The 10,822-nt window shown below is 46.4% G+C and overlaps 1 protein-coding gene across 1 annotated transcript; it reads left to right on the top strand.

Annotated features, from left to right (window-relative positions):
• The first annotated feature begins 2,125 nt into the window (after positions 1 to 2,125).
• On the top strand, positions 2,126 to 9,742 carry MBOAT4 (membrane bound O-acyltransferase domain containing 4). Its single transcript, XM_059156298.1, has 3 exons — positions 2,126 to 3,096; positions 5,530 to 5,754; positions 8,179 to 9,742. The coding sequence occupies exons 1-3, from the start codon at positions 2,978 to 2,980 to the stop codon at positions 9,140 to 9,142; spliced, it is 1,308 nt and encodes a 435-aa protein (XP_059012281.1). The 5' UTR covers positions 2,126 to 2,977; the 3' UTR covers positions 9,143 to 9,742.
• Positions 9,743 to 10,822: the final 1,080 nt, after the last annotated feature.

Here is a 10,822-nt window from a genome sequence, read left to right as displayed (position 1 = left end):
CCAAATTCTTTTTTCCATCGCCCACCTCTGGGTTAGATCCAGCCCCGGCCTACTTCTCTCTGCCTTATTGTCGTGCTCCTCTTCCTCTGATCACACTTTCATCCTCCATGAAGCCAAGCTGACTCTGCCCCACATGGCTTCCACCTGCCCCGCTCCCCACCCTGCCCCCCTATGAGGGTTTAAGTCTCAGATGTGGGTTGAACCTCTGCCTTCAGTTCAGATCATATCTCAGGGTCCTGGGATTGAGCCCCACATCCGGCTCTCTGCTCAGCAGGGAGCCTGCTCCCTCCTTTCTTTCTCCCTGCCTCTCTCTCTCTGTCAAATAAATAAATAAAATCTTTTTAAAAATGTACTGATTCCAAAACACAAATATAAAAGTATAAGTAGGAGTTAATAAATATTTAACTCAAAGACAAAAAGCACAACTTTTTTTCCTAACAAATTAACTACAACTCAATTCCTCTATACCTAACAGTTAAACTTAATGAGGGATCTGATTACATTGTAATATGTTCCATACTGTGTAAGCTTAGTCATTGTTCTACTGTTCATCTAGATCTTTGTGCCACCTGTGGCCTTTCCAGAACCGATTTAAGCATTTCCATTTCTTTTTAAAAATTCCCTATCTCCGCAGATAATTGCTTTTTTTTTTTTTTTTTTTTTAAAGATTTTACTTACTTATTTGACAGAGAGAGACAGCAAGAGAGGGAACACAAGCAGGAGGAGTGGGAGAGGGAGAAGCAGGCTTCCCACCAGCAGGGAGCGTGATGCAGGGCTTGATCCCAGGACCTTGGGATCAGAGCCTGAGCCAAAGGCAGATGTTTGATGACTCAGCTACCCACGTGCCCCTAATTGCTTCTTTACTTACCCACTACAGGATACCCACAGTACACTGCACCTGTCATTCTTTGATGAAAGTATTCGTTGCCATTTCCATCATCCTCGTAGATTGAGAGCTGCTTGAAGGCAGAGGCCATGTCTTACTCATCTTTATATTCCTGGTGCTTGGCACCAGTCTATCATAAAATGGTAGCCCAATAATGCTATTAAAAGCAATAGTTTTTATTGTTCTCCAACTGTTTTACTTTCAACTACATTCATCCATGATATTACATACTTTATCTAATCATAACGATTCTGTTGAGACAGGCATTATTGTATCTAATTTTTTAAAGATTTTATTTATTTATTTGAGAGAGAGAGAGCACAAGCAAGGGGAGGGGCATAGGGAGAGGGAGAAGCAGGCTTCCCACTAAGCAGGGAGCCCGATGTGGGGCTGGATCCCAGGACCCTGGGATCATGACCTGAGCCGAAGGCAGATTCCCAACCGACTGAGGCACCTTCTATCTAGTATTTTATCTAATATTTTCTATCTAATATTTTAATATCTATCTATCTTTCTAATAGATATCTAATATTTTAATATTTTATCTAATATTTTAATATTTAATATTTTCATTTATTACGACAGAATCGGTTTTCCTGTTCAAGGAAGAGTCTGTAGAGGGAGCTCCACGCGGCTGCTTTAGGAGTAAGCCCTTCTCCCACCCAGCCCGTCTCGGCCACCCCCCCGACCCCCCCACCCCCCCACCCCCCGTTTCCAGCAGTGAGGACTGCTGGAGAAGCCCCATCTCTGTCCTCACGTGTTTGCAAAGGAGCTGATCCGTGCAGCTCCGGGCCGGGTGTGGGGCCCCCCCTTTGGACGCATATCTAATATTTTAATCTATCTAATATTTTAATCAAGGAGCTCAAGCTCGGTCTCAGAGAGGAGATGGGACTTAGCTCAGAGTCCCCCAGTTAATAAGATATCTCTGTCTTTTCTTCTTTGCAGAACTATCTCTCACTAAGAGATGGTCCTTGCCCTTAAGGTGCTTTCATGTCAGGCTGTACTCCGCTGTCCTTTACTTAAGGCTGCTCGCTCTTGCATATGTCTTCGGGGATGGGAAATGGCCAGCCAGTTGTAATACTCTGAGCTCAGGATAGGGACTCAACAAAGAGATGGCCTGTTCTTTTCTTGCTTCTAGGCAGTGTCTCTTGTAGTTCTTGTCCACACTCTAAAGAAAAGCTTCTCCTTACATGTTCCTCTCTACACTTCACTTCCTTAAGACCTTTTAATGTTTAACCGGTATTTACTGAGTACATAGCATATGTCCAGCACTGTTCTATGTGCGGGGAATACAGCAATAAACAAAACAAAGTTCCTCCCTGTAGAGCTCACATTCTGGCAGGGGGCAGACCATAAACTAATTGAGGAATAGATATAGAAGAGGTGGTGATAGGTACTATTAGAAAAAAAAAAGAAAGCAGGGCGCCTGGGTGGCTCAGTGGGTTAAAGCCTCTGCCTTCGGCTCAGGTCATGATCCCAGGGTCCTGGGATCGAGCCCCGCATGGGGCTCTCTGCTCTGTGGGGAGCCTGCTAACTCTCTCTCTCTCAGCCTGCCTCTCTGCCTACTTTTGATCTCTGTCTGTAAAATAAATAAATAAAATCTTAAAAAAAAAAGAAAGAAAGAAATAGCATTAGGAGGACAACGGTGGTTAGGAAGAGGAATCTTCCTGCTCTTTGAGAACCCGTCTCACTTCCTCATTCTCAAGTCCTTCCTTGCTTGCCCTTCCCAGCCGCCCAGGTATCTGTCCACAACAAGAAAATGAGATTTTTCATTAACTTAGTGAAGAAAATATGACAGATGACTGGAAAGGCAAATAGTGCAGTATGTAAACCAAACAAAAGGGGAACCTCTGAAAGCAATGTTTTCCGTACATTCTTAATAGAACACCCAAACGCGTTTTGGTTTCTATAATGCAGTCCCTTTTATCAGCCAACTTTTATGCTGCTTCTCGCTGGTGATCTGTTTGCTCTTTACTCACCCAGTCCTTTCTGAGCCGTATAAAAAGATCCAAGAGCGCCTGGTTGAGGTTTTGCTCTCAGGGAGGCACCGATTAAGGACTCTGGAAAGGACAGAGTCTTTGTTCATTTACAATGGATCGGCTAACGCTTTTCTTCCTCCATCCTGTATCACTTTATCAAGGGGCGGCTTTCCCTTTTGCACTTCTGTTTAATTATCTCTGCATTCTGGATTCTTTTCCCACCCATGCCAGGTAGGTTTAAGTCCTCATTTCATGGAATTTTATTATTTTCAATAAAGTTAAATTTTGTTAAATATATAACTGATTCTTTAAATGCCTTTGTATGGTTTCTCAGAGAAATGGGATAAGTCAAAACAAATTATGTTAGATGAGCTATATCTCAATCTAGGTTTCAAAAATCATCGTCACTAGAGATCTGACAAGTTGATTGAAATTATTTTAGATCTGGCTAGTACATTCTATATATGAGAGACAGTCCCTATTTTTTGTTTGTTTTAAAGGTTTATTTTATTTATTTGAGAGAAAGGGAAGTATTGAGCGTGGAGAGGGGCAGAGGGAGAAGGAGAGAGAAAAACAAGCAGATTCCATGCTGAGCTCAGAGCCTGACACGCAGCGGACGGGGGGGAGGGCTCGATCTCAAAACCTTGAGATCAGACCTGAACCCAAACCAAGAGTCCAATGCTTAACCAAGTGAGCCACTCAGGCACCCTGACACAGTCCTTGTTTTTAAAGAAGTTTGTGGAATATCCTTTTATAAAATGAAAATCCATTGCCAGAGGGCTACCTCCTAATAATTCACTTATTTTAGAAATGAAGATTTTTTTTATACATTGAGGATTTTTAATAAAATCCAGCTGTATCTAGTAATCAGTTAGGCTTTCTGAGTTTGACTAAACTGTGGTATGTTATCACCCGTTCACAACTGGTGGATGGCCCTTACCTTCATTTAGGAGACGGGGGTCACGAAGGGGGGCATTGTAAAAAAAAAAAAAAAAAGTTTCCTCTCGATAAAGAATCACAAATAATAAGGCAAAGCAAGTGCAAAAACAAAGGTTTATTCCCATAGGGTTAAGGTTGCTGGCTTTGGAGACAGGCTGGTGGGTCCTGGGTCCCTCCCTCCCTAAGTGTTTTTATGTATGTGAATAAATTCTCTCCAAGTTGATCCATGAAATAGAAATAATAATGCCTATCTCATGGGGTTATTTTAAGGATTAAATAAAGATACTTTTTAATGCAGGGATTATTAGCACAATGCCTAGAATAAAATAAGCACTCAGTATATCATGTAGCCTGCATTGTACGTGTATAGACATTTCAATGACACCTTAGGCTTCCACTGTGTGAGGAATACATGTTCCCCTCATTTTTCCACGGCAGGGAGGTAAGGGCTTGGCCCACAGTTAACTGGGGTGGGTTAGCTCAAAGAGAAGCACAGGAATGGGCCAGGCCTTGTATGATAGAGCGTCTCACACTGTCTCTCCCAAGAAAGACATTCTCACCTATGTGTGTGTGTCCCTATCCCGCAGAGCCGTGATATGTGCCCTGTGGTGGTCGAGAAGACACAGACCGCTTTGACTCAATTTCCCTATCCCTGACTAGTCATACCGATTTTCACACCTCTCCGTTCGGAGTTATTAATTTGGCAGCAATTAAAATGAACAGGGGCTCCTGGCTGACTCCTTCAGGAGAGCATGGGACTCTTGAGGGTGGGGTCATGAGTTCAAGTGGAAAGAAGAACTGAGACCTTATCATGTGAAATTTCCCAGGTCTCTGCATATCCTCTGCACCTGCCGGCTTCCAAGGGAAGTAGTTTCCCCAAACCACTCATGTGGGTCCTTTCACAACATGAAAAAAACCCCACCAACTTGTAAGATCTGGAAGAGCAGTAGAGAGGATTAAGAGCACATAGAAAGATTTTCTAACTGAGTTTTCAAACAGTTAGCAGAGGGAGGCACAGAACCCCCTTTCCCACTGTCTCCGGAATGGTTCAGGACAGTGCGACCCAGCGACAAGGAAAGAGGCTCATCTCCACGGGGCGATGTCTAGAGAGCTCTCCTAGATCCTTGACAACTGGCTTTACAACCCTTCATTCAGGCAACAAGCCACTAGATTTGTAAGCTGTCCCCACCAGGAAACCTTCTGGACTGTCACCCACAGGACTGTCAGGGGTGTCGTTCCCACTTAGGTGACGGACATCAAAGAGAGGTTCGCAGGATCACTGAGGTAGGAATCAAAATTCATCTGAGGGGCGCCTGGGCGGTTCAGTCGGTTAAGCGTCTGCCTTCAGCTCAAGTCATGATCCCGTTGTCCTGGGATCGAGCCCTGCATTGGGCTCTCTGCTCAGCGGGGAGCCTGCTTCTCTCTCACCCCTTGCTCCCCGCCCCCCCCTCCCCTTGCTCATGCTCTCTCCGTGTCAAATAAATAAATAAATAAAATCTTTTTGAAAGGTTGTCTCCTGACATAGTCGTTTGCAAATGGACTCTGGCTTTTTCTCCCTCGGTTCATTCTTTCAGAAAAGCAAAAGGAAGACTTTGGGTGATAACAGTGTGGCTTCTTCAGGTGATACATGGGGCTTACCCCCATTGGGTTACCGAGAATGACATCTGCGGGACTCCTTTGTCACACCGTTCCAAGTCAGTCTCCCACTTGTCCTTTCTCTTTCAGGTACCTCTTTCTCCTGGCTGGAGGGGGCGCCCTGGCCTTGGCAGCCATGGGTTCCTTCGCTGTGCTGGTCCTCATTCCCGCTCTGTGGGCTGCGGCGCTGATTTCCTGGCGTGGCCCGCGGGATGTGCACAGGTGGGCGTTCATTTCCCAGATGAGCTGGCAGACGCTCTGTCACCTGGGGCTGCACTACACCGAATACTATCTTCGAGAACGTCCTTCCACGAGGTAAAGCTCACTTGGTTATACTAACCCAGCCGAGGCTGCACTTGCACCACGGTGAAAGTGGACAGAACCTGGGGGATGAGTCTGAATGCGAATTCTCGCACATTGGGGCAGGGTGACCTTAGGCAAGTTGTTTAACCTCTCAGTCTCAATTTCTGTTCCTAAAAAAAACGATAGTGTGTGTGTGTGTGTGTGTGTGTGTGTGTGTGTGTCTATAACAATACCTGTATTAGAAGACTCTCAAGTTTGAGATAATTAATATAAATGTAATTAAATGACTATAAGTAACTGCCACATGTTGCCCACATCACACAGTGCCTGGCACTTCGCTGTCCTTATCATTGTGCCTGAAAAGGGCATCGAACCAGGAGTTCCAGGGCCCACAGATAAGATCTGCCTAGAAGTGACTAAGCACAGTCGGCTCAACTCAGACTGGCTGGTTTAGACACACAGTCGGCAGCCTCTGCTCCCCTTCAGCAGCGCCGGGAAGGTATAAACTCACTGTAAACCTTCGCTGCCTTCCGGTGGAAGCTGCTATGCAAGGGTTTTGCTTTCATTGAGACTCAGCTGTTCTGTCCTCCCACAAGAAGTGTAGTTACCAGTCTAGGAAACGAATCAGGCACTGATTACCATTTAGGGAAGTGTTTTTCATGAGTCAGTGAGATCACCCAGATTAGGGGAGAACAGGTATCTCTGCGATCTTGAGCCCTGTGGTCCCTGGCTTCCCGTCTCACCACAACTGGTGTGGGTCTGTGGTCACTCAGAGAATATGGGCTGAGACCTGTCCAGGCGGGTCACCTCTGACTCTAGTTTGCCATGGGTGCTCTCATTCTACCATCCCTGCCACACCTAGAATCCTTTTCTTCATCCTCACTGCTTTCACCAAAGGCTTAAGGGTTTGTTTTTTGGGAGAAGAGGCAAGGTGGCAGGCAGGTAGGGGGTAGGGAGTACTGACTGGGGTGTGGTGAATTAGGATTTTGGTAAGAAGCGGGGACCTGATAGGGGCTGGAGGAGCGAGTTGAACAGGATCTGATTGATGGGAAGAAGGCTGAGCCAGAGCTGAGACGGGAAGATGTATTAGTTTGCTCTGACTGTCCAAACGAGGTACTGAAGAGGAAGTGACTCACACAACAGAAATGTACTTCCTCTGGAAGCTGGAAGTTCAAGGTCAAGGTGTTGGCAGGTTCAGCTTCTTCTGAGGCCTCTCTCCTTGGCTTGTAGATGGCTGTCTTTCCATGTGTCCTCACCTGGTCTTCCCTGTGTGTGTGTGTGTGTGTGTGTGTGTGTGTCCTAATCTCCTCTTCTTGTAAGAATGCCTATCATACTGGATTAGGGTTCACCCCAATGACCTCATTTTAACTTACTCACTCTGTCTCCAAATGCAGCCACATTCTGAGGCACTGGGGGTTAGGGCTTCAACACATGAATCTGGGGGAAACACATTCAGCCCACAATAGCAGGTGTACAAACAGGGGTTGGTGGCGTTTGGAGGCTACTTTGCCTACTGTTTGGATCGGTCAGGGAAGGTCAGTTGTCCTTAAATCCTCAGACTCACAGACAGAAGCTGTGGAAAATGTGGGAAACAGTGCCATTTTCTCTCCACAGGACAGCGTTCCTGATTGTAGAGGGCATCGTGTAATTTTCATTACTCTTTTCCATAAAAACCTTGCCAGCAAGATCTTCTCTACCTTGTGACCCTGAAGCAGGAGCAGCTCAGGTGACTGGTTAAGAACCTCAAATTGCTAATGACTCAGTGCACACCCTGAACCCCAAGACTGACTCACTGTTCCTAAGCACAGAGGCCAAAGACTGCAGAATCTTACTGACAGGGACCAGTTCATAATTTAAAATCTTCGCCTTCCTATAATCTCTTCAATACTAAATTTGTGTCCCTTCTGTGGCAAATTTCTCCCAGGTCCCGGATCCTAGTCTATAGAAGCCATTCCCAGAAATATACTAACAATATTTCCCCCACAATATCCCTTGTCATTCTTCTAGTTGCCTCTCTAATGATTCATTTCCCCATTTACCCTTTGATCCTAACCAGAGCAGCCTGTGGGGAGAAGTAACTCAAGAATCTTTGTGGGGCGCCTGGTGGCTCAGTGGGTTAAGCCTCTGCGTTCAGCTCAGGTCATGATCTCAGGGTCCTTGGATAGAGCCCCGTGTCGGGCTCTCTGCTCAGCAGGGAGCCTGCTTCCCCCTGTCTCTCTGCCTGTCTCTCTGCCTGCTTGTGATCTCTGTCAAATAAATAAATAAAATCTTAAAAAAAAAAAAAAAAAACCCAAGAATCTTTGTGGGGGCACCGCAGGGCTGGACATCGGTCTCCATTGTTCAGGGCTGCTGTTCGCTGTGGGGTCGTGTGTGAGGGACTAGAATGGGATGAAATAAATGTGGAGCGTCTTCACATTTGAAATAAATCTCTTTCAGGTTCTGCATCACTCTTTCTTCCCTCATGCTATTGACCCAGAGGGTGACGTCCCTCTCTCTGGATATCCGTGAGGGAAAAGTGAAGGCAGCATCAAGAGGCATCGGGGAAAGAAGCTCGTTGTCTGAGCATCTGTGTGAGGCGCTGCCCTACATCAGCTACTTGCTCTTTTTCCCTGCTCTCTTAGGAGGCCCCCTGTGTTCCTTCCAGAAATTCCAGGCTCGTGTCCAAGGGTCTGGCACTTTGAGTCCCAGGCGCGCCCTCTGGGCTCTGAGCCAGAGGGGTCTGCAGATCCTGGGTCTCGAGTGCCTAAAGGTGGTTTTGGGGAAGGTGGTGAGAGCAGGAGCAGGTCTGGCTGACTGCCAGCAGCTCGAGTGTATTCGAGTCATGTGGTCCACGGCCGTGTTCTTCAAACTCACCTACTACTCTTGCTGGATCCTGGATGACGCCCTCCTCCACGCCGCGGGCTTTGGACCTGGGTTTGGTCACAGCCCCAGCGAGGAGGGCTACCTCCCCGATGCGGACATCTGGACACTGGAAACGACCCACAGGATCTCCCTGTTCACGAGAAAGTGGAACCAAAGCACAGCGCGGTGGCTCCGACGCCTCGTGTTCCAGCACGGCGGGACCTGGCCACTGCTGCAGACCTTTGCCTTCTCGGCCTGGTGGCATGGGCTCCATCCAGGACAGGTGTTCGGTTTCCTGTGCTGGGCTCTGATGGTGGAGGCCGATTACCTGATTCACACTTCTGCCGGCTTGTTTATCAGATCCTGGCCAATGCACCTGCTCTACCGAGCGCTCACTTGGGCCCACACCCAGCTCATCATTGCTTATATAATGCTGGCCGTGGAGGCCCGGAGCCTCTCCTCCCTCTGGCTGCTGTGTAATTCCTGCAACAGTGTCTTCCCCCTGGTGTACTGCATTTTGCGTTTTCTATTGGGAAAGAGAAAGCAGACATTTAACTGATAGCTTCTCTCCTGCCTTCAGGGTATACATCCATGAAACAGAGTTGAGAAAGTGCCAGATGGTGTGTTGATGAGACGTAGGCTTGAACTCTTCCATACTAGGCTTTTGTTTTGTTTTGTTTTATTTTGTTTTGTTTTTCAAGTACTGGGTGTATATTCCTGGGGTCTGCCCGTAGAAATTTGTGTACCTCTTTTCACAAGCTATAGTACTGATACTGAAGATTTAAAAAAAAAAAAAAAAAAAGACATGGTTTCTTCCTTTAGGACTTACAGTTTGGGCATGGAAGCAAGGAAAGGTGATAGGTAAAAACAGAAGGTACTGCCAACCAAAAGGCAAGTGGTAAATGCTGGGCCAAACACTGAATCTCCAACAGTTCCACTTGATCCTGGACGGCGAGTTTAGCCAGACAAAAATAAGAGAAATCTTCATTAGGGGCAGCCGCCTGGCAGACTCACTCAGTAGAGGGTGTGACTCTGGATCTTGGGATGGTGAGTTCTAGTCCCATGTGGGATGTAGAGATGACTTTAAAAAGTCCTCTAAATCAGATTCTCGTATTGGCTTGTTCCACGAACTAGAGACTCATTCTCATCTAGAGGTAATTTGAACATTTTGGTCTCAAAATGGAAAGGCTGCTATGATCTCCGAATATATTAATACACTGAAAATCTGGGGCGCCTGGGTGGCTCAGTGGGTTAAAGCCTCTGCCTTTGGCTCAGGTCCTGATCTCAGCGTCCTGGGATCGAGCCCCACATCGGGCTCTTTGTTCAGCAGGGAGCCTGCTTCTTTCTCTCTCTCTGACTGCCTCTCTGCCTACTTGTGATCTCTGTCTGTCAAATAAATAAATAAATAAATCTTAAAAAAAAAAAACACACTGAAAATCTGGCTGAGCCATGATAACCACTTACATAACAGGCACAAAACTGACCTATGAGACGTCACATGAAGAGGCCAAAAACAAGAAGTAAGCCCTATTTTAGTACAATGTTGAGGGTCTGGTTCCCTTTTCTTGGCATAGCCTATGTAACTCTCTCTCTTTCTCCCTCTGGGAGGGTCCCCGAGAGAAAGCTGTGAAGACTGCTGAGGGGTAGCGAAGCTGTGTGACCCCGTGGTCGCTGTCACAGCGCCTCCGCCTGCTGGCTGCCTGGCCGGTCACATCATTACAGTTTTTTCCTCTCTCTCTCTCTTATACTCTTATTTTTTTTTTTAAAGATTTATTTATTTGTTTGACAGAGAGTGCACAAGCAGGAGAGAGGGAGAAGCAGGTTCCTCACTGAGCAAGGAGCCCGACTCCAGACTGAATCCCAGGACCTAAACAGAAGGCAGATGCTCAACCGACTGAGCCACCCAGGTGCCCCATAATTAGTTTTTCTTTAACTTTAGCTCAGCTTACTTTTAAAACTTGTCCTCTTTCTAAGCCATGGCATCGCTGAACACTGAATTTAGCGGATTCACTATATTTCACTCTCACACTCACTAAAGAAACACGTACAAAGTTTCTTTGTGTCCCACTTAAAATCATTCACTTACCCTACCTACCCCACCACAGGAAGCATGGTATGAGCGTTGAAGCTTCCAAAACCAACCATCTGCATTCTTTTCAAAATATAAAACTGCAAGTAAGCTTCTAATCTTTAAAACTTGGCAACGATAATACCAAGTTAGAAGTGATGGATCACTTAG

The sequence above is a fragment of the Mustela lutreola genome, chromosome 18 (assembly GCF_030435805.1).
Source record: "Mustela lutreola isolate mMusLut2 chromosome 18, mMusLut2.pri, whole genome shotgun sequence".
In the NCBI taxonomy this organism is placed as follows: Eukaryota; Metazoa; Chordata; class Mammalia; order Carnivora; family Mustelidae; genus Mustela; species Mustela lutreola.
This window is presented reverse-complemented; position numbering and strand designations above follow the sequence as displayed.

Bases quoted from the DNA above. Each gene is read 5' to 3' on its own strand.
- MBOAT4 (XM_059156298.1), top strand. From the start codon at position 2,978: ATGGATCGGCTAACGCTTTTCTTCCTCCATCCTGTATCACTTTATCAA. The intron at 3,097-5,529 runs GTAGGTTTAAGT...TTTCTCTTTCAG, and splicing joins TCTTTTCCCACCCATGCCAG to GTACCTCTTTCTCCTGGCTG. The intron at 5,755-8,178 runs GTAAAGCTCACT...AATCTCTTTCAG, and splicing joins CGAGAACGTCCTTCCACGAG to GTTCTGCATCACTCTTTCTT.